At 40.3% G+C, this 23,343-nt stretch overlaps 1 protein-coding gene across 1 annotated transcript in view; it reads left to right on the forward strand.

Moving 5' to 3' along the window:
- The window catches only part of tarbp1 (TAR (HIV-1) RNA binding protein 1), a 220,731-nt gene that overhangs the window by 164,983 nt on the left and 32,405 nt on the right, over positions 1–23,343 (forward strand). The window contains exons 27-28 of the mRNA XM_033025902.1: positions 2,051–2,245; positions 13,183–13,307. Of these exons, the coding sequence (XP_032881793.1) occupies positions 2,051–2,245; positions 13,183–13,307 (320 nt within the window). The remainder of the gene's footprint in view (positions 1–2,050; positions 2,246–13,182; positions 13,308–23,343) is intronic.

Here is a 23,343-nt window from a genome sequence, read left to right on the forward strand (position 1 = left end):
TATTTGATGTTTTTGTGTGTTTGTCTATGTACCTGTGGTGCTGCTGCAAGCAAGATTTTCTTTGTACCTGTACTTGTGCATATGACTTGACCTAAATATATTTATTCCTTTTATTAGACTTGCAGTTTCTGATGTGTGACATTCCTCACAATAGGTTTGTAGACTTCTCTTAGGAACAATGTAATATTTATCATCTTCCAAGTCTTTAGTATCATTTTTGTGATATGTGGCAGAACATCAAGGGTTTTGTAAATTGTGGCTGAGACTCTCAGAAGAATGGAAGTATGTACAGTATAGTTTTGAACACTTCATACATGCAGGTGAACATGTGTAAATAGTGTGATGGTTGGCACAGACTCAGTGGGCTGAAGGGCCTGTTTTTGCGCTCTCTCTCTCTCTCTCTCGCTCTCGCTCTCACTCGCTCTCTCTCTTTCTCTTTCTCTCTTGGACTATAGTTAGTAATTGCAGCTCATGAGTTGAACAATTGCCTTCATTGAGCTGAGGTGGAAGAGTTCCTTCATGGACACATTCCACCATTGTAACCTCCATCCACGAATTTGGGCAAGGCCCTGTTATCGTTCCTTTCAGAATTAATGAAGCGGCATGGTGGCGCAGCGTTAGAGTTGCTGCCTTACGACTCTAGAGACCCGGGTTTGATCCTGACTACAATTGCTGTCTGTACGGAGTTTGTACATTCGCCCTGTGATCTGCCTGGGTTTTCTCCGGGTTCTCCGGTTTCCTCCCACACTCCAAAGATGTATGGGTTTGTAGGTTAATTGGCTGGGTATAATTGTAAATTGCTCCTAGTGTGTATCTCTAAAACCAAAAAGAACTAAAGCATTCAGTTCCCGTTTTGAAAGCAGAATTAAATAGTAATTACATCGATTAAACAAATAATCAGATTCTGGCACAGAATTCCACACGTGCACAGCAACAAAGGGATGGCAGGTACAGGGGAGAGAACGGGAAATGATTCAGACGATGAGAGTGAGTGGTTTAAACTGGCTCACAGAGAGAGTGAGTTACTCCAGTATTTTGTGTCTATCTTCAGTGTAAAGCAGCATCTGCATTTCCTTTCTACACATGCAGAATATAATGACTGACGTCAAATTATGCCACACAGATGAAGCATTGACCAATCTAATTCAGATTATCTTTACCTTGCACAAGCAGTCTCCCTCGTCTCATTCGTCTTATTTCAATGTCCCCTTTTTCATCAATCTCCAACCAAGCTTATACATCGGAATGGTCTGCATGTCATTAACTGACTGCAATGCATCTCTTGACTTTAAATTTAATAAAAATGTATCTCTACTCTTGGCACTAAATCGCCTGCATTCAATTTCAACACTGTGTCTTCCATTCTAGATCTTCAATAAATGGAAACAACCTATTTCTGTCAATCTCCTGTCACTTCGTATCAAATCACCTCATAACCTCCCCGTTCCTCATAAAACGAATTCCAGTTTTATTTTAGTCTTTCTTCAGACTTGGTCCCATTAACTATTTTATTACTTTCAATAGAGTGAGAATTTTGCCATCCAATTTTAAAAACTGAAGTCTCAAAGGTAATTGGACATATCCTGTGTGGATAATTGGAACATGTAACCCAGCTGATTCCAGCCTCGGGGAATATTACAAGTCACTGGAACACAACAGCGTAGGTTAGGTAGTTAATTTAGTATGCACACTGCTTAATCAAGCACTCGTGAAGCTCATGACCTTCAAAAGAAGTGCCAGAATTGTGAAAATGTGTTTTAAAAATATAATCTAACTATTCAGCATTAATATCTGCTGTTGTGGATGCAAGTGCAGCAAATCTGTAGTGTTTTGAACAATATTTTGTGCATTTTTGTTTTATTTTTTACTTTAGTTCATCTTTCCAGGACTTTGAACTAATGTGCAAATTAATCCTATTTTTATTTTAGTTAAGAAATATTAATAGTGATTACAGAACTCATCTTTTCAGTTTAGCATGATGTACATCAAGTTAATCAGAGGCCAACACACAAATTCAATAAATTCATTATTGGTTGGAAATGTTTTGCAGGTCATGGCCTGTCTGACATAGATCAAGATACTGACTGGACAGATGTACAAAAGAAGATAATGCCATGGAAAAATAACATCCCAGATCAACATCTGAAGCTGCTCCATCAGGAAAGAGCCACGGTGTTTGGAAGGTCAACCAACAGTACACTTATTGTTGTGGCATCACTTATTGATAAGTCAACTAACCTGGGAGGTGATGTTTAAGTTTATAAGATATTTTTATGTGTTCTATTTTAGCATGTGTACCTGCAAGTTTGGATTTCTTTGGCACCTTCAAACATAATTCATTAGAATGTGTAAGAAATGGGAATAAATCATAAATGCATTAAATTATTTACAAAAGGGTGATTCCACATTTTTACCCGTTAATTAGATTTTCTGGTTATTTTGTTTGGACAGTTTTTGCTACATCCTTCGAATCACAAATTATTTGGCACTTGTTCCTCCACTGGACATCAATCATGATTTCAGAACATAGAAACGACCAGGACAAATCAGGGCCAGCAACAGATGACATCAGGCATAGTGGTTTTGATAGGCCTGATTGTTGGCTCGGGACAGTGTTGACCCCAAGACAGATATACATCGTTGTGAACTGTGGAAGGGGAGGGGAGTGTTTGTATAAGTTAACTCAAATTAAGAGTTCAACATTGCCATCACACTGTCACTGGCCAACAATCGGCCTATCGGAACCACCTTGCTTTGTCCTGGTCTTTTCTTGCTTCCAGTTCCTCCCCCCTTCAATCAGTCTGAAGAAGGGTCCAGACCTGAAACGTCACCTGTCCATTTTCTCCAATGATGCTGCCTGACCCACTGAGTTACTCCAGCATTTATCTTATCTTAGGTATAAAAAGCAACTGCAGTTCATTTTTATTACATTTATGCTCTTTGTTGAGTTTCACGGCCATTAAAAAAATGTTCTTCCATGAAGTAAGCACTACAAATCAGATTCAGATTCAGATTCAGATTCAATTTTAATTGTCATTGTCAGTGTACAGTACAGAGACAACGAAATGCATTTAGCATCTCCCTGGAAGAGCGACATAGCAAATGATTTGAATAAATAATAATAAGTGTCCGGGGGGGGGGGGTGATTGGCAGTCACCGAGGTACATTGTTGAGTAGAGTGACAGCCGCCAGGAAGAAGCTGTTCCTGGACCTGCTGGTTCGGCAACGGAGAGACCTGTAGCGCCTCCCGGATGGTAGGAGGGTAAACAGTCCATGGTTGGGGTGAGAGCAGTCCTTGGCGATGCTGAGCGCCCTCCGCAGACAACGCTTGCTTTGGACAGACTCAATGGAGGGGAGCGAGGAACCGGTGATGCGTTGGGCAATTTTCACCACCCTCTGAAATGCCTTCCGGTCGGAGAAGAGCAGTTGCCATACCATACTGTGATGCAGTTGGTAAGGATGCTCTCGATGGTGCAGCGGTAGAAGTTCACCAGGATCTGAGGAGATAGATGGACCTTCTTCAGTCTCCTCAGGAAGAAGAGACGCTGGTGAGCCTTCTTGATCCGAGTTGAGGTATTGTGGGTCCAAGAGAGGTCATCGGAGATGTTGACTCCCAGGAACCTGAAGCTAGAAACACGTTCCACCTCCGTCCCGTTAAGTGGATGGGGGTGCGCGTGCCGCCCCTAGACTTCCTGAAGTCTACAATGAGCTCCTTGGTCTTCTTGGAGTTAAGGGCCAGGTTGTTGTCAGCGCACCATGCTGCTAAGTGCTGGACCTCCTCCCTGTAGGCCGACTCATCGTTGTTGCTGATGAGGCCAATCACCGTTGTATCATCTGCATACTTGATGATGGTGTTAGTGCCATGTACAGGTGTGCAGTCATAGGTGAAGAGGGAGTAGAGGAGGGGGCTCAGCACACAGTTCTGTGGAACGCCGGTGTTCAGGGTGAGGGTTGAAGAGGTGTGCTTGTCTAACCTAACAGACTGGGGTCTGTTGGTTAGAAAGTCCAGTATCCAGTTGCAGAGGGAGGGGTCGATGCCCAGGTTATCGAATTTGGTGATCAGTTTTGATGGTATAATGGTGTTGAATGCTGAGCTGTAATCGATGAACAGCATTCTTACGTAAGTGTCTCTGTTGTCGAGGTGGGAGAGGGCGGAGTGAAGTGCCGTTGAGATGGCATCCTCCGTACTCCTGTTCTTGCGGTAGGCAAACTGATAGGGATCCAGTGTGGGGGGTAGGCAGCTTTTGAGGTGTGCCAGGACCAGCCTCTCGAAGCACTTGGTGATGATGGGGGTAAGTGCAACTGGGCGGAAGTCGTTGAGGCTTGCCGCAGTGGAGTGTTTTGGCACTGGCACGATGGAGGTGGTTTTAAGGCACGTGGGGACAACTGCTTGGGCAAGTGACAGGTTGAAGATGTCAGTCCAGACTACAAATGTTGCTCAAACAGTGTTAAAATGAGAAATAAATCAAAGTAAGGCATTTTTCACATTTGATTAAATGTTTTATTAGTGGTAAACGACATTATTTAATTTAATTAGATGAATGAAGCTCTGAATGTTATTAGACACCGGTTTCTGTAGGATGACATGTGTGGGATGTATTCAATTTTTATTTTTTGTTCAGTTTGTGGATATTTTCTGTTATCTTGATTTGGCAAAATTGGATATTTGTTTCGTTAAATCTTAAGGCAATGGCATCAACATTTGGTTTCTGGAATAAATTGCAAGTACTGTAAGTTGGTAATGACCAAAAATAATCCCTGGTTGTATCATTACCTACACTCTAAGATATCCTTTGCCTCCCAAGTTTTTACTAATTTAGTTTATTCCCTTCCCACCGCTCTGTTTCATTTTGGATTTGCATATTCTATTATGTGTCCATAAATAGATTTAATGGTCAGTAGTTTATGCATAATATCCAGATTTTGAATGTTGCCTTCTATCAGCAAAATGCATGGTTGATGTGACACATTGACAATACTGTGTTTTATTAGTGTAAATTAGAATTTGTGGGCGCATTTCACTTTTATGGTTGGAAAATAAACTCAAGCTCTTGAGGCATACTTTCTCCCCACCATCTTCAGTGGTTGAATAGTGCTTAGTTTGTCTTGGGGTTTCCCAAGCAAAGCAAAGTGCTGAGAGGCACTGATCTCAAATTAGTTCCTTGTTATTGTAGAAATTTCAGTCCATTACACGTGCACCTTTGCTGGCTGCATATTCTAAAGTAGTTTACTTCTCAATTTTTGTTTCCTGTTTTATTTCATATTTTCTTTGTTTGTGGTTCTCATGTAATGTGCGGTAATACATACTGTATTCTGAAAACGAGGGGATTTTGCAGCGGTCTTTTCTGAGCTCACTGGTACTTAGTTCAATAAAAAGTAAAGGTGGAAAGAAAAATGATAGCAAAACATAGATTTAGATTGATGTCACCTTTATTTTCTGAGGAATAAAGAGAACTTCCCTTAAGTTCCCCCTGAGGAAATTGATCCATCTGTATCTGATTTTGTTTGGTTTACTTTCCACATTTTTTTCATAGATAACTTTCCAGGATGATGAAAGGAGTCTGATATGAGAACCAGGAGGGGTTTGGAGTTTAAATATTTTTTTGTTTGGAACTGGCCCTTGCCCTCCTTTTTCAGTGATGCATAGCATCCATCTGCAAACAAAGAGAACTGTTTCTTGCAGCTCAGTCCTGGATTTAGTTTTTGAGTCCCAGTATAAATGCTGATAAGGCTTAAAGGCCTGTCCCACTGTGCAAGTTCACCCAAGAGCTCCCTTGAGTTTAAAAAAAAATCAAACTCGTGGTAAGCACGTAGAATGAACGTAGCGGTACGTCGGAGCTTGGTACGTCTCTTAGCGCTAACGGCAGGTACTCGGGAAACGTGGTAACTCGTGAAGATTTTTCAGCATGTTGAAAAATGTCCACGAGTAAAATATACTTGGGATGGAAAATGTTGATACTTTTTAACTCCTAGTTATACCGTAGTATCTTGTGAGTTTACCGTAGTAGCTCGTGAGTTTACCGTAGTAGGACCTGGTGTCCTATATCACTATTGTTTGTTCATGATGGAAATAAGAATACCCTGTATATTCATTACCTTTGAATTGTAGTTTTATGTAATCCTCCCATCATTTCTGAGTTCCATTTCACAATATCTATCAGACATACAGAATGTTGCAAGGTAATATTTTGCCCAAACTAAGTTGTATCTTTCTATCTCAATAAATATCACAAAATGCGCCATTGTTTCAGCTACATTATGACAAAATATAGAATGTAGGTTATTTGTAATCAGTCACCCCATCCCAGGAACAACAGTACCCAAAGAAGAACATTTGGTTTACTAATTTGCAAGCATGTACCATACATAGTCCGTTGAGTATTTTCCATCATGAACATACAATAGTGATATAGGACACCAGGTCCTACTACGGTAAACTCACGAGCTACTATGATAAACTCACGAGCTACTACGGTATAACTAGGAGTTAAAAAGTATCAAATTTTTACATCCCGAGTATATTTTACTCGTGGACATTTTTCAACATGTTGAAAAATCTTCACGAGTTACCACATTTCCCGAGTACCTGCCGTTAGCACTAAGAGACGTCCCGAGCTCCGACGTACCCGCTGCTTTCATTCTACGTGCCTACCACGAGTTTGATTTTTTTCTTAAACTCGGGAGAGCTCTTGGGTGAACTCGCACAGTGGGACAGGGCTTTTAAGCCCCTGTCCCACGATGCAAATTTACCCAAGAGCTCTCCCGAGTTTAAATAAAATCAAACTCGTGGTACTTCATCACGAGTATTTTACTTTGACAAGGTTCCTCATGGAAGGTTGGTTAAGAAGGTTCAATGGTTGGGTATTAATGGTGGAGTAGCAAGATGGATTCAACAGTGGCTGAATGGGAGATGCCAGAGAGTAATGGTGGATGGTTGTTTGTCAGGTTGGAGGCCAGTGACGAGTGGGGTGCCACAGGGATCTGTGTTGGGTCCACTGTTGTTTGTCATGTACATCAATGATCTGGACGATGGTGTGGTAAATTGGATTAGTAAGTATGCAGATGATACTAAGATAGGTGGGGTTGCGGGTAATGAAGTAGAGTTTCAAAGTCTACAGAGAGATTTATGCCAGTTGGAAGAGTGGGCTGAAAGATGGCAGACGGAGTTTAATGCTGATAAGTGTGAGGTGCTACATCTTGGCAGGACAAATCAAAATAGGACGTACATGGTAAATGGTAGGGAATTGAAGAATGTAGGTGAACAGAGGGATCTGGGAATAACTGTGCACAGTTCCCTGAAAGTGGAATCTCATGTAGATAGGGTGGTAAAGAAAGCTTTTGGTGTGCTGGCCTTTATAAATCAGAGCATTGAGTATAGAAGTTGGGATGTAATGTTAAAATTGTACAAGGCATTGGTGAGGCCAATTCTGGAGTATGGTGTACAATTTTGGTCGCCTAATTATAGGAAGGATGTCAACAAAATAGAGAGAGTACAGAAGAGATTTACTAGAATGTTGCCTGGGTTTCAGCAACTAAGTTACAGAGAAAGGTTGAACAAGTTAGGGCTTTATTCTTTGGAGCGCAGAAGGTTAAGGGGGGACTTGATAGAGGTTTTTAAAATGATGAGAGGGATAGACAGAGTTGACGTGGAAAAGCTTTTCCCACTGAGAGTAGGGAAGATTCAAACAAGGGGACATGACTTGAGAATTAAGGGACTGAAGTTTAGGGGTAACATGAGGGGGAACTTCTTTACTCAGAGAGTGGTAGCTGTGTGGAATGAGCTTCCAGTGAAGGTGGTGGAGGCAGGTTCGTTTTTATCATTTAAAAATAAATTGGATAGTTATATGGATGGGAAAGGAATGGAGGGTTATGGTCTGAGCGCAGGTATATGGGACTAGGGGAGATTATGTGTTCGGCACGGACTAGAAGGGTCGAGATGGCCTGTTTCCGTGCTGTAATTGTTATATGGTTATATGTTTTATGGTTACTTGGACATTTTTCTTTTTTTTTGTTGAATTTATTTGTAACAGGAATAAGGCAATCGACATGACAGTTATACAATTATCGTACAGCTTCATTTTTAACATTGAAACCTAAATTAAAAAAAAGAAAAAAAGAGAAAAAAGGACAGAATGAAGAAAAATAAGTAAAATAAAAGAAAGAAAGGAAAAGACCCCTAAACTACCAAAGAAGTGCAAGAGGAAAGAATAGAAATAAGAAAAAGGAAGATGGAGATATACCTTCACCCCCCACCCCCCCTCATCCATCCCTAGCATCGGTTTTAAGTTACCGTGTTTCCCGGATACCTGCCGTTAGCATTACGAGCCGCTACGAGACATCCACGAGCTCCGACATACCCGCTACGTACTTACTACGAGTTTGATTTTTTTTTTTAACTCGGGAGAACTCTTGGGTAAACTCGCATCGTGGGACAGGGGCTTAAAGCGGCCTTTTCACGGGGCGACTTGACGCAAGAGTTAACCAGAGTTTAACATCGTGGGAACCTCGTGCGATAACAGTACGGCATTCGTGGACCACCGTGGACCACCGTAGCGCTAACGGCAGGTAATCGTGTATCTTGGTCACTCGGGAGAAAATTCAAGAAAGTTTGAATTTCTCCAAGAGTGACTTGTACACTTGTGGTTGAGCATTGCAACATTATATGAACAAGTGGCCAGTGCGATATCCGTAATAACTCTTGCGGGTACCGTGGGAACTCCTGCGAACGGTGAACCCGGAAGCTGGACAGAGGGGACAGAAGGTGAGTAAAAATTGTCTTCTGTGGGATTGAATTTAAAAAATAAATAAAAATAAAGATTTGCATCCGCATATGGACATCAACTTATTCATGAGTTATGTTAATGAGATTCAAGAAAATAACTATAATCTTTAAAAGGGACTTTAAAAGGGACTTTACTGAAAGGTTACGCATTTTTATGGTCCGTGAGAAAATTTTCACATGTACTTCTTTGAGAGATACAGGTCGGAGTCCTCGCCGACTAGCGATCGATGCCTTTCCGAAGCAGGGTCCGGAACGCTACCAATCAATGTTGTACAGAGACCCGTGTAAGGAGTGAACTGCACATGCTGGTTTAAACCGAAGACAGACACAAAAAGCTGGAGTAACTCAGCGAGTCAAGCAGCATCTCTGGAGAAAAATAGCTGATGTTTCGGGACGAGACACATCTTCAGACTCAATTCCGATTAGGCTGTCTGAAAAAGGGTTCCGATTCGAATCGCCACCTATTCTTTTTCTCCAGAGATGCTGCCTGACCCGCTGACTTACTCCAGCTTTTTATGTTTTTCTTCCCAGATCTGACTTACCTGCTGAGTTACACCAACATTTTGTGTCCTTCTGTGCGTATTAACCAGCATCTGCAGTTCCTTTAGACATTACCTAACTTCAGATTTTAGAGATATAGCGCGTGGGAACTCCTGCGAACGGTAAACCCGGAAGCTGGACAGAGGGGACAGAAGGTGAGTAAAAAAGGTGGTCTCAATATCGACAAGGGAACATGTGTCCTTCGAGGACGTCCCACCTAATTGTCATTGTTGGATAATCTTTTTAACAGGAACACTTGCAGAGATGGCTCCCAGAAAATCTCAAAGAAAGGGGGTAAAGCGTGTCAGAGATGTTTTTGCCATGTTGCACTATTCAGTTTCTATATTGTTTCAGTTTCTATATCTATATTGTTGCTCTATTCAGTTTCCCAGGGGGTCGGGACGGGACTGGAGTTGGGAGGGAAAGGTGGGGGAGTCGAGGGAGAGGAGGGGGAGACAGATGGGGGTGTCTTCATTTACTGGCGGCGGGTGTCTGTCACTGAAACAGGCAGGTGAGATTTCACATCCACCTTGTGTGTGCCTCTCTCTCTCTCTCCCTCCCTCTTACACAGGCTGAGAGACTCTGCCTCTGAGTGTACGTCTCTTTCTCCCCCTCTCCCACACACAGTAAGACCGAGATACTGTGCTCAGTCCATCTGTGTCTCCCACATACACAGTAAAACATGTCTCCAAATGAGCCAATTCAACCAAGGGAGGATATTTATAGTGTGTGAAAAAAAAAGTTACATCATTTGTGTCACGTGTAGTTCACGATGTTCATTCAAGATTTAACGCGAAAGCGCGGGAGACGGACAAGTCACTCGCACAAATAACAGAAATGCCGAGTACCGTGGGAACTCTTTATCTACCCCCCGTTATATCGTGCGAGACTCGTGCTGGACCACGACCACTTCACTCTGGTGACATCTTGCGTCAACTCGCCCCGTGAAAAAGCCCCATAAAGAGTGGGCCATTTCCATAAGTCAACTGATGTGCTATCTTAAAAGGAGGCAGAAAACAAGCATTTAATGACTACATTTAAAGATCAAAATTTCAAAGACCTTTGACTATTTTGCTGGTATCTGATGCATATCGAACAAAAGCATGCAACTGTTAACTGAAATTTACGTTTATTATAAACCACTTTTAACTAGCCATATTCCTTATGTCCAAGCTATGGTCACAAGTAACTGTTCCCATATATAAATTTAGCAAGAAAAGCCAAGCCTTGTATATGAAATCACGATATTCTTCAATTTAGACTTATTTTGTACCCTCCATAATGTTTCGACAAAAAACCATAATTTATTCATTTGCCTCTGTACTCCACAATTTGAGATTTGTAATAGAAAAAATCACGTGTGGTTAAAGTGCACATTGTCAGATTTTAATAAAGGCCATTTTTATACATTTTGGTCTCACCATGTAGAAATTACAGCTGTGTTTATACAGTCCCCCCATTTCAAGGCACCATAATGTTTGTGGACACAGCAATGTCATGTTAATGAAAGTAGTCATGTTTAGTATTTTGTTGCATATCCTTTGCATGCAATGACTGCTTGAAGTCAGCGATTCATGGACATCACCAGTTACTGGGTGTCTTCTCTGGTGATGCTCTGCCAGGCCTGTATTGCTGCCATCTTTAGCTTATGCTTGTTTTGATGGCTAGTCCCCTTCAGTTTTCTCTTCAGCATATAAAAGGCATGCTCAATTGGGTTCAGATCGGGTGATTGACTTGGCCACTCGAGAATTGACCAATATTTAGCTTTGAAAATCTCCTTTGTTGCTTTAGCAGTATGTTTGGGATCATTGTCTTGCTGTAGAATGGACCACCGGCCAATGAGTTTTGAGGCATTTGTTTGAACTTGAGCAGATAGGATGTTTCTATACACATCAGAATTCATTATGCTACTACTATCAGCAGTTGTGTCATTAATGAAGATAAGTGAGTCAATGCCTTCAGCAGCCATACATGCCCAGGCCATAACACCACCACCAGATGAGGTGGTATGCTTTGGATCTTGGGCAGTTCCTTCTGTCCTCCATACTTTGCTCTTGCCATCACTCTGATATGTTAATCTTCGTCTCATCTGTCCACAAGACCCTTTTCCGGAACTGTGGTTGCTCTTTGAAGTACTTTGTGGCAAACTGTAACCTAGCCATCTTATTTTTGCGGCTAACCAGTGGTTTGCATCTTGCAGTGTAGCCTCTGTACTTCTGTTCATGAAGTCTTCTGCGAACAGTGGTCATTGGCAAATCCAAACCTGACTCCTGAAGAGTGTTTCTGCTCTGTCGGACAGTTGTTTGGGGATTTTTCTTTCTATAGAGAGAATTATTCTGTCATCAGCTGTGGAGGTCTTCCTTGGCCTGCCACTCCCTTTGCGATTAGTAAGCTCACCAGTGCTCTCTTTCTTCTTAATGATGTTCCAAACAGTTGATTTTGGTGAGCCTAAGGTTTGGCTGATGTCTCAGTTTTATTCTTGTTGCTCAGTCTCATAATGGCTTCTTTGACTTTTATTGGCACAACTTTGGTCCTCATTTTGATAAACAGCAATAAAAGATTCCAAAGGTGATGGAATGATTGGCGGAAAGACTATGTACTCAGAGCTCCCTTTTAAACACACCTGAACAGTTACAAACACCTGTGAAGCCATGTGTCCCAAACATTATGGTGCCCTGTAATGGGGGAACTATGTATAAACACTGCTGTAATTTCTACATGGTGAAACCAAAATGTATAAAAATACCCTTTATTAAAATCTGACAATGTGCACTTTAACCACATGTGATTTTTTTCTATTACAAATCTCAAATTGTGGACAACAGAGCCAAATAAATAATGATGGGTCTTTGTCGTAAACATTATGGAGGGCACTGTAACTGTTCCCATAAATGAATTTAGCAAGAAAAGCCAAGCCTTGTTTATGAAATCACTATATTCTTCAATTTGGACTTATTTTGTATTATACAACACAAAAATTATAGCATGCTATTTCTGGCAGTAAACACGTATTCCAGCTGCAGCTGACAATTCTTCATGGAAATCTTGTCGAGGTCTCTGAATTAAATGTCCATGCTTCATTATGTTCTGCCACAGTTCAGTTAGTTTAATTTATCAGATTTAATATTACGTAGTCTCTATTGAATTTAAATTGTAATTGATTTTGACATTGTAAAAATGTAAGTGTTATCTTTGCATCTTTTGATGTATTTGTGGTGATCACTCTGTTTTGTACATGAAATCTTTTCTAAAAACATAAGAATATCTCTGTGTGAGAATAAAATGTGGAGTTTATCTACAAAGAAGCTTTGGCTTGAAAAGTTAATTGTGTTACTATGATTAGAGATGCTGCCTGACCTACTCGGTACTTCTAGCATTTTCTGTTTTTGTTTCCATTATATGCAGTTTAAAAAAACTCATTAAATGGAATCTATTTAAATGTTTCTTAAATTATGATGCACTCTTTGATGTCAATGATTTTCTGTAATTCTCCCTTGTAGATCATTTTATTTTTGCAATTCAAGAACTCCTTAAAGTGGTTGCACACAATACATTTCTCTGTTTATTTTAGTTTCATGACGTGTTGGTGCAGAAAGAAAAGTTTCCTTTAATTAACTAATAGTTTCTCCTTAGTCCTCAATCAGATGTTGTTTAATTTTGCTGTGAACTTGTGATTTGCATTCTTTTATTCAGCTGTATGAATGGTTCAAAGTGGCTTCAATGAAAATGCAAGTTTACTTTTGGCAAACATTGAATAAATCGACTGAGAGAAGTTGTTTTTTTCTCCTGAGTTCAGATTTTATTTTGGTGATTCAGATTTATTCTTGCAAGTCGTTATATTTTATGTATTCTCTTCTCAGGTTTGTGTCGAACAAGCGAGATATTTGGGGCTTCTGCACTGGTTGTGAGCAACATACATTGTGTGAATGACAAACAATTTCAGGCCCTTAGCGTTTCTGCAGAACAATGGCTAACTGTCATTGAGGTGAGTACAAGGTTGTCTGTTTGATCTTTGGTTTCATAAATCATCAATTAACAGAGGAAAGAGTGATTCCACTGCAGAACTCTGGGCAGAGAAATGAGCTTGAGGCTTAGGAACTAAAAACTGGAGAAGCTGGAAATATGAAGCAAATGCAGAAAATGTTTATGTTGTCATCAGTATGGATAGAAACAGAGTCAACATGTCATGACATTCCCTCTGTTCTCTCCTACCTGCTCCTTTCTGCAATTTAAACATGCTTGTCTTCTCACTTTACACATTCTGATTATGGGCCCTTGAGCATCAGCACCATTTATTTTTCCACCAAAGCTGCCTGACTGCTGAGTGCTTCCATAATCCTCTATCTTTGTTGAGCTGTAAGTAATCTGGTTACTCCAGCAAGCATGTGTGTGGAATAGTGTTTCCAACCAGTGGTTACTTCTGAATGGTGTATCGGATATATTCAATGCCCTCACCCTATGTTTTGAAAGTGCCGTTTAGCCCTTCCATTGGCAAATGAGAAGGTCATATGAGTTACAATTGCTCAGTGAATATCAGGCTATTGGGCTAAAATATCTGATAAATAAGTGAAGTCACAAAGAAACTTGTAACATATTTTCCAGCTGTATACTATTCTAGAGACCTGTGTGTGTTTAATAAACTGAAGGGGATGGCATCAGACTGCATTGGGTAGCACACCACAACATACAGTATATTGGACGTATAATTAATGTGTGATTAAACTTAAGATTTAAATTTCAGTCGGTTGTTACCTATAGACAATTAAAGGATTGCAGTGCTCTCACCTATAATTGTCAATGGGTCAATTAAAACAAAACTACTCTTAAACTCTTATTTTGCTTATTTTCTTTATGCACATGCTTGCGTAGGGATATGATCAACCGATTTAATACTTTGCTGCAGGATTATATGGAGACACAAGGAACTGCAGATGCTGGAATCTTGAACAAAACACAAATTGCTGGAGTAACTGAGAGATCAGGCAGCATCTGTGAGGGAATGGATAACCCATGCTTTGGGACAGGATCTTTCTTCAGCCTGATTGTAGTAGGGGGGAGAAAGCTGGAAAAGAGGTGGGAGCGGGACTAAGCCTGGCAAGTGATAGATGGGTACAGGTGAAGGGGGGTTTGATTGGCACATGGGTGGAGTAAAGGCTAGAGATGAAAAGGAGACAAAAGGGTGTCAGATAAGGAGGAGGAGTGAAATACAAAGCCAGATATCAGTGGAAGGTGAGGGGGCGGGTTGGAAGGGAGTAAGGAGGGACGGGATAGTGTGAGAAATAGGTGTGCACCAGGTTGGGGGGAAGGGAGGGTGTTACTTAACTGAAGAAATCAAAGTTCCACCCCACCTTGGGTGCTTTCTCCTGCTACCACAGGAATGTAACACTTTTCATACACCTCGTCCTACACTATCATCAGTGGGATATAGGGTGATACAAAAGCTCACATCCACCACTTCAAAACTTGTCTACTACATTTAGTGTTCACCTCTATCCACTTCACTGTCATGCTTAGTCCCGCTCCCACCTCTTTTCTAGCTTTCTCCGCCTTACTACAATCAGTCTGAAACTGAAGTAGGGCCCCGACCTGAAACTTCGCCTTTCCATTCCCTCTGCAGATGCTGCCTGATCTGCTGAGTTACACCAATATTTTATGTTTTGACAGTTATACAATGACCTTGTTTTAATAAAGCATAACGATCCAGGTTTTGGTTTACTATTGTAAAATATCAGGTCGGTTCACTGATATAATATAGAGTTCAAATGATTACTTATAAGCAAAACAACTTCACCTTACATGAACTTTGACTTCCATTGTTGAAAAGAGCAGTATACAAATGTGAAATGGGCTACATTTCAGTTGCAAAAGTGAACAGCTCAGCAGCAGATATGATATTTTGAAATGATTAGTAAAGCCCTCTGAGGATCTGGTGGAATAGGGGTGGGAATTAGTGAAACTGCCAAGCACCTGCATGTTCTATTTTTGTATCCATAAACAAGCATAGTTAATAACGTGGCTATTATAGCAAACTTGGCACTTGCAACATCTCATTCAGGAAGCACCACTCAGAAATGAAACAAAACAGAAAATCTTGGAAGCGTTCATCAGATCAAGCAGCATCTGTGGAGGGAAACAGAGCCAATTTCTCCACAGATTTTGCCTGACCTGCTGAGAACTGCCAGCTTTCTCTGTTTATTGTTTTTGATTTCCAGCATTTGCAATTCTTTGCTCCATTCACTCAGGCCTGGTTCGTCAAGATGTAGTTTTGGCTTGTTTCCCTGTTAATTTTAAATGCCAGCACTTTAATGCAAAGTGAGAATCTGATATTTAAGGTACTGAAGAAGAGCAGTCACAATGTGCATCAGCTAAATGGAGCAGTTTGTTTTTGAAGCCTCTCTGGTAACTGGTGTGAATGTGGAGTTGGATTTAATTAGTCTCGGATTACATCCTGGTATAGGTCTGTTTTTGAGTGCATATTTGAAAATGCTGAAGCTATTTCATGAGACATTTAACTTGAGTTTTGGCAGTCTGTCAGTTTTAAGCTAGTATCTGAGTGAGATTTCGGTTAAGCATATGTAATACAAGGGGTGATAATTCAATTAAATAATTCACCTGAAATATCAAATAGAAAATTGTATTACTGAAATTTTTGATATGTTAACTTACTAAATAATAAATTAGACAAATTAAATGTCGCACTTATAAGCCATGTGTTACAAATCAGCGTAACCTTCATGTCTAAAAATCTACATTGTATGCCCAATGGAACTTGCTGTTCTGTTTCTGAGAGCCATAATGTCTCTATTTGTAGCCTTATTCATTTCCACCCAATAGCTCGGGAATGCGCATTTCATTGATTATAGTGTTTGGACTCTGGAGAAACGTATTTTGTGATAGTAACTGGTGTAAAGAGCATCTTACATGTGTTGGTGCTCTGATTCTCACACAGAGAGTGGTGAATCTCTGGAACTCCCTGCCACAGAGGGTAGTCGAGGCCAGTTCATTGGCTATATTTAACAGGGAGTTAGATGTGGCCCTTGTGGCTAAGGGGATCAGAGGGTATGGAGAGAAGGCAGGTACGGGATACTGAGTTGGATGATCAGTCATGATCATATTGAATGGCGGTGCAGGCTCGAAGGGCCGAATGGCCTACTCCTGCACCTAATTTCTATGTTTCTATGTTTCTATGATTCCTCCAAGTAATCTGTCCTTGAAAAGCTGGTGTTCAGAGCTCTTTGATCTTAATGTTTTAAGTGAACCTCTCCATGATTTGCTGTTAATTTTTTTAATGTATTCACTTTTCACAATCAGGGTATCATTAACAAGGCCAAGATTTATTACTCAACCGGAAATTCCCCTGAAACATTGGTGATGAGCGACTGCCCTGAACCAGTGTAGTCCTTCCACTGATGGTACTCCCCATCAAGCTGATGGGAAGGGTGTTCCAGCGTATTGATGCAGCAATGATGAAGGACCAGTGATATATTTCCATATCAGGATGCTGTGCAACTTGATCGAAAATCTACAGATAGTGAATTTCCCTTGTCCTTCCTATTGGCAGATATTGTGGACTTTTGAGGTGCTGTTGGAATAGGTTAGATGTTTATATCCAGTGCATTTTGTAGATGGTACACATCACAGCCCTTGTGTGCAGGCCTTAGAAATTATGCAGCAGCGGTCATCTTTCTGTGTTCTTTGGACTTATAAATGTGGGTAATTAGTTATTCTTTTATTAGTTTCTACATTAGTTCCTCAGGAATCAGCTTATGAAGGAGGCTATCAATACCAGCTTGTTTAATATGGAATGAACAAAAAAAAAACAAGAGCAAGTAAAAGTAAACAGCCTCAATGAAGCCAATACTGTTTCTTATTTGTTCAAGAAGGAACAGCAGATGCTGGAAGATCGAAGGTACACAAAAATGCTGGAGAAACTCAGCGGGTGCAGTCTGAAGAAGGGTTTCGGCCCGAAACGTTGCCTATTTCCTTCGCTCCATAGATGCTGCTGCACCCGCTGAGTTTCTCCAGCATTTTTGTGTACCCACTGTTCCTTATTTACTGGAATGAGAATTGCAGCTAAGGTACAAGCTAAGGGATAGCCTTTGATTTGGAAGTTTTCATGGTAAGATGATTGGTAAGACAGGTAGCACTCGTGTCACTTGAGTGCTATTTTATTAGCTGACCAAGGCACCATATGTAATTGCTGTTGGCCATCATTACAAGGCAATTCATGATATTGGCAATGACATTTCTCAAAATTACCTGCAAACGGAATGCAGCGAGCCAAACTGTTTTACTGGCAGTCTTAGCTACAAATAACAATTAACCTGTACCATTCTGAGGGCATTCAAATGGATCACTTTGCTCTAATGAAGTTCACTACATTCATGTATCCATTGCAGCACATCATATTCAATCTTCATTAGAGGTAGGGGAGCAGGAGAGTGTATGATTTCAAATACAGCTGAAAAAGAAAATAATAGTGGAATGTCGAGAGATCATCAACTTGAAAAGATTCTTTTTTTTTGATATGTTTATTTTATTAGAAGCAATTGTACAAGAATAAACAATCGGCATGGGAGTTATACAATTTCCATACAACTTCATTTTAAACATTTTATAAATTGATACATGAATCGAGAAGGATAAATTGATACATAAATCGAGAAAAAGAAAAAAAGAAAAGAATAAAGAAAAACAAGAAAGATGCAAAAAAGAGAGGAGAAAAGATCCCTGAACCACCAAAGAAGTGTGAGAAGAAAAAAGAGAAAGAAGAAAAAGAAAAAAATGCCCCACTGTCCATCTCCCCCTCCCCCCCCCCCCCCCCCCCCCCCCCCCGCTCACCCATCCCAAGCATCGGTTTTAAATTTGTGTTCAACCATTCTGTTGTTGAAGACATTCAGTTAAAGGAGAGCATGTTTTGGAAAATTGGTCTACTTTATCAGCCAAAACAAGCCTAATTTTTTTCTAAATATAGTGTCTCGGGCATTTCAGTGATCCACATCTTCACTGTGGGAACTTATCTTTTTCCAGTATTTGAGTATAAGTTTTTTTGCAGTTATTAAGCCGTAGTCAAGGAAACGTCTTTGAAATATCGTTAACTTAGAACAGGCCTCTGACATTCCTAAAATTATTAGTTTTGCATCTGACTCCAGTTTAATTTTAAGTGTTTTAGAGAAGATATCGAATATTCCCATCCAGAAGTTTTGTATCTTTATGCAGGATGCAAAGAAAGGGCTAGCTTCTTGGAGGTGACATTTATCACAGATAGTTGGGAAGATCTTATTCAATTTAGTCTTTGAATAGTATAGCCTATGCAATATTTTGAATTGTATCAGGGAATGCCTGACATTGAAAGAACAGTAATCCCACTTCTGACACCATGTAGACATGCAACAGGCACGCTATGTGATCCAAAGTCATCTTTAATCAGCACATAGACTTTAACAGCATAAAGGATGGTTAGATGTCAGAACATCCTAACTGCCGCTCGAACTGAGCAGTGCCGGAAGCAAGTGTTAATATAAACGTTATAGTGGGGTGGGGTTAGTGATTCTAACTTATATGTGATTGGTTGACATGCATAATCAATCTACATATGTATAGTAGGCTTTCCTCCCATATATCTTTTGAAATACATTAACCCAACTCCTCTTCCCATGCTCGCCTATACATCTCAAAAGATGGGGTATCACCATTTAAGAGAGTGTTATAAATGTAAGATTTCAACTTACTTGTGTCGGCATGTTTATTCAGACAATCGTCTAGTATATCTGGACCCATAAAACGACAGTCTTGTGTGTATGTTTCCACATAATCTCGGATTTGAAGGTATCTAAAAAGATTGCTTGCTTTCAAATGATATTTCTCCTGTAGTTCTTGAAAAGGGAGGAAAGTCCCCTTCTTATAGAGGTCTCCCACAGTATTAATTCCAAGGTTTTTCCATTGAACAAACACCTTATCTAAAGTATATGGTTTAAACGAGGGATTGTTAGCAATAGGCAGAAGGAGAGATAAATTTCTTAGTTTGAGACTTAATTTCAACTGTTTCCAGATACGTAGGGTACTGTGTATTATCGGATTTTGCTCATATGTTGACTTATTCAGATGTATTGGAGATAGAAGAATCGAGCCTATGTTAAAAGGCAAACCACCTTCCCTCTCCATTTTTAACCAATTTACCTGTTGACATGTATCATCCATCCAGAAAATTATATTTTTAATGTTAGTCACCCAGTAATAGAAAAGAAAGTTAGGAAGAGCTAATCCTCCGTTTTCTTTATATTTACACAAATGTCGTTTGTGTATTCTGTGGGTTTTGTTGTCCCAAATGAAGTTAGTAATAGTAGAGTCATTTAAAAAAAAAACTTTTGGGGAGATATATCGGTATTGATTGAAATAAATATAGGAGTTGTGGAAGGAAGATCATCTTTATGGCATTTACTCTACCTATAAGGGAATTAGGAAGTGTTTTCCAGAATTGAATGTAGGCATATAGTTTAGTAATTAAAGGTGGGAAATTTGTTTTAGAGAGGTGTATTTTCTAGTCATGTAGACTCCGAGGTATCTAAATTTTTCGGTAACAATTCTGAAGGGAAATGTTTGAAGTTGGGAAGGATCTTGAGCTTTTATTGGCATCATTTCACTTTTATTCCAATTTATTCTATAACCTGAAAAAGCACCAAATTGTTTTATAACGTTTAATACATTTGGGATACTAAGTTGGGAATTAGTAATGTATAAAAGTACATTGTCTGCATATAACAAAATCTTATTGCTGGTATATTTAGTGTTATATCCATGAATGCCCGAATGTGATCTAATACTCTCTGCAAGGGGTTCTATGGCTAAGGCAAATAACATTGGTGAAAGGGTGCATCCTTGTCTGTTACCCCTGGATAAGTGAAATTTAGGTAAAAGCATTTGGTTTGTCAGTATTCTGGCTGTCCTATTAGTATATAACAGCTTCACCCATGAAATGAAGTTTTCTCCTAATTGGAATTTTCCCAACACTGTGAAAAGATAAGCCCATTCCACTTGGTCGAAAACTTTTTCTGCGTCTAGAGAGAAAATTGTTAAATCTTTGTTTGTCGTTCTATGCGAGTATATTATATTAAATAAATGTCTCAAATTATAAAACGAATGTCGATTAGGTATAAACCCAGTTTGATTTGGATGTATTAATTTACTAATAACCAGGCTTAATCTACGTGCCAAAGTCTTGGCTAATATCTTCTGGTTTAAAAAAGCTATTGCCCTATATGATCCAGGCTCTTCAAGGTTTTTATCTTTTTTTGGAATCAATGTAATAGTTGATTCGGCAAGGGTTTGTGGTAAAGTCAGTTCTTTAAATGCTTGAATATAAAGGGCTCGTAAGCGTGGGGAAATTGAATAATTGAATTTTTTACAAAATTCATTACTGAGCCCGTAAAGACCTGGCGTTTATCCACTTTTCAGTGATTTAAGGGCCTGTCCCACTTACGTGTCCATGGCACGCAAATTACGCGACCTCGTATTTTTCATATCTTTCAGGTAATTAGCACCCTAGCTGCTAATTGGATGAGAATGGATAAGGGGAATATCTTCGGTACACATGCAAGCTGCCTCAGAGACCTTCAGAGCTTCTCCATTCATAAAGCTTCAGCACACAGTCTTTTAATGAATATTTTCTTTATTGTAGATAGAAAACAGTAAGATTCATCCAAGGTTTTTCCGACTTGTTACGGCAATCTTCTTCGAACTCCAGCTCATTACTTCAGATATTAGAAAGCTTCTCGTGTCTCCGTAACAATGACATGCAATGACATGGTCGAAGGATTAACCTTCTCCATCGTCTCTCCAAAACGAATCTAAAAACTAAACTTCTGCGCAAGCAGTTAAGCTGCAAACACGCCCAAAAACACGTCATAAATCCCACCCACATTATAACGGGCAGTCTAAAATTTAAAGGCACATGCCATCCACAATGACATGCAAAACAGGCCAAATGGCCACTACACCACACTCATTCTTAGAATGGCATGTCAGTCATATGAGGCGTGCTCAGCCTCTTCCATGGAGTTTAGAAGAATGAGAGGTGCCTCATTTAAATGTAAAGAATGAGGAGTACAAGTCTGAAAAGAAAAGGAAGATCATTTTGGATTGGAACAGGAGACATTTCTTCTGAAGGTGGTGAATTCTTGCATTTCACTTCATACAGTGTGGAAACAGGCCCTGCAGCCCAAATTGCCCATACTGACCAAAATGTCCCATCTACACTAGTCCCACCTGTCTGCATTGGGCCCATATTCCTCCAAACCTGTCCTATCCATGTACCAGTCTAATTGCTTCTTAAACATCGCACTCACTTGAGGTGCTATGGAAACTCAGCTATCGATTGCAATCATAATGGAAATTAAAAGGTTTCTGAGAATTAAAGGATTAAGGGATATGGAGGTAAGGCAGGAAAATTGTGTGCCTCATAGAAAATAAGTCATGATGGTGTTGAACGCTGGAGCAGATCTGAATTCCCACCCATGCTCTTGTCATGTTCCTAAAGGCTTTAATTTATTGAACATCTCAATGTGTTTTAGGGAGTGTGATCAAACAAACCCTGCTATACAACACGCTGGGATTGGCAACTAAAATGTAGTTAAAGCAATGGTGCCAGCAATGGCTGCCTCACCAACAGTCTGTCTGTCCTTTCCTTCTTTGTGTTTTAATAGTATGTGTTAAATGCATGTTTTTAGTGTTCTTTAGCTTGTTTTATGTGGGGGCTGAGGGGGGGTGGGAGTTGGGGGAAACGTTTTCTAATCTCTTACCTTGACGGAGATGCGATTTTTTTCTGTATCGTATCTCCGTCCGTACTGCGGCGTATCATCGAGGAGTTGGCGGCTTTTTTAGAGACCGATTTCGAGATCTCCACCTCAGGGAGCCTACGGGACTTTAACATCGCGGAGCTCGTGATCCCTTTGCTAGGGGTCGACCTCGGAGCTCCCACCATGGGGCCTGCGGACTTAACATCATGGAGCCTGCAGTCTCTGGTCAGAGACTGACTGGGAACACCAAGCTGCGGGAGTTTCGACCTCCCCGACACCGGAGTTTTGATCGCCCTGATACGGGGGCTTTGACCCCCGGCTGCGGGAGCTTCGATCGCCCCGATGGATGGTTCGACTGCCCCGACCGCGGGAGAATAAAGGGGAAGAGATTGGTCTTTTTTGCCTTCCATCACAGTGAGGAATGTGGGCAATCTGCTGTGGTGGATGTTTATGTTAACTTTTATGTAGTTGTGTGTCTTGTTGCTGTTTTTTCCGTCTGACTGTATGGCAATTCACATATCACTGTACCTTAATTGGTACATGTGACAATAAAAGATCTTTGAAACGTTTGAAACCTTTGACTTTAAGGAACAGTATAAAGGATTTGATTTATGAGGAACTTGGGGCTAAGCGAACAGAAAGTCAGTGATACAGTGAATAAATTGGGTTTGTTAGAACAGCTGGAGAGTTTAGTTAATTAAATAGTCAGTCATATAATGCTAATAGTGGAATTGGTGACTTTGAAATGACCAGATTGCTGTATAAATCCATATGGTACACTTTAGTCCTATTGGAAAGAAAATTTGCCGATCTAGCTCAGTCTGGCAAGTTAGTGATAATAAAGGGTAATGAAGTTTGCTTCTGCTTGGCCTCTAAATTGCTCGAGCAAGGCATTCAGTTCAGGAGCGTCTAGGAATGGACAGTAAATGCTGTCTTCGTCGATGAAGTCCATTAATCCTGTAAATGAACATTTTAATCTGTTTGCTGCCAAGTTTTTTCACTATTAGCCATAATTCGAGTATACTCGGGGTTGCACTGCACAGGTTATCAAGCCAGAATTGGAAGCATGCAAAGATCACTGAGGGGAGATTTAACCTTGCTGGAAAAAATACAAACTTTAGAGATTGTTTTTTGCTCAAGATTCCAACATCTGCAAAGTGCTGAAGGAACTCAGCAGGTCAGGCACCATCTGTGGAGGGAGTAAACAGACGATGTGTCAGGTCGGGA

This window comes from Amblyraja radiata, chromosome 8 (genome assembly GCF_010909765.2).
Source record: "Amblyraja radiata isolate CabotCenter1 chromosome 8, sAmbRad1.1.pri, whole genome shotgun sequence".
Classification (NCBI taxonomy): domain Eukaryota; kingdom Metazoa; phylum Chordata; class Chondrichthyes; order Rajiformes; family Rajidae; genus Amblyraja; species Amblyraja radiata.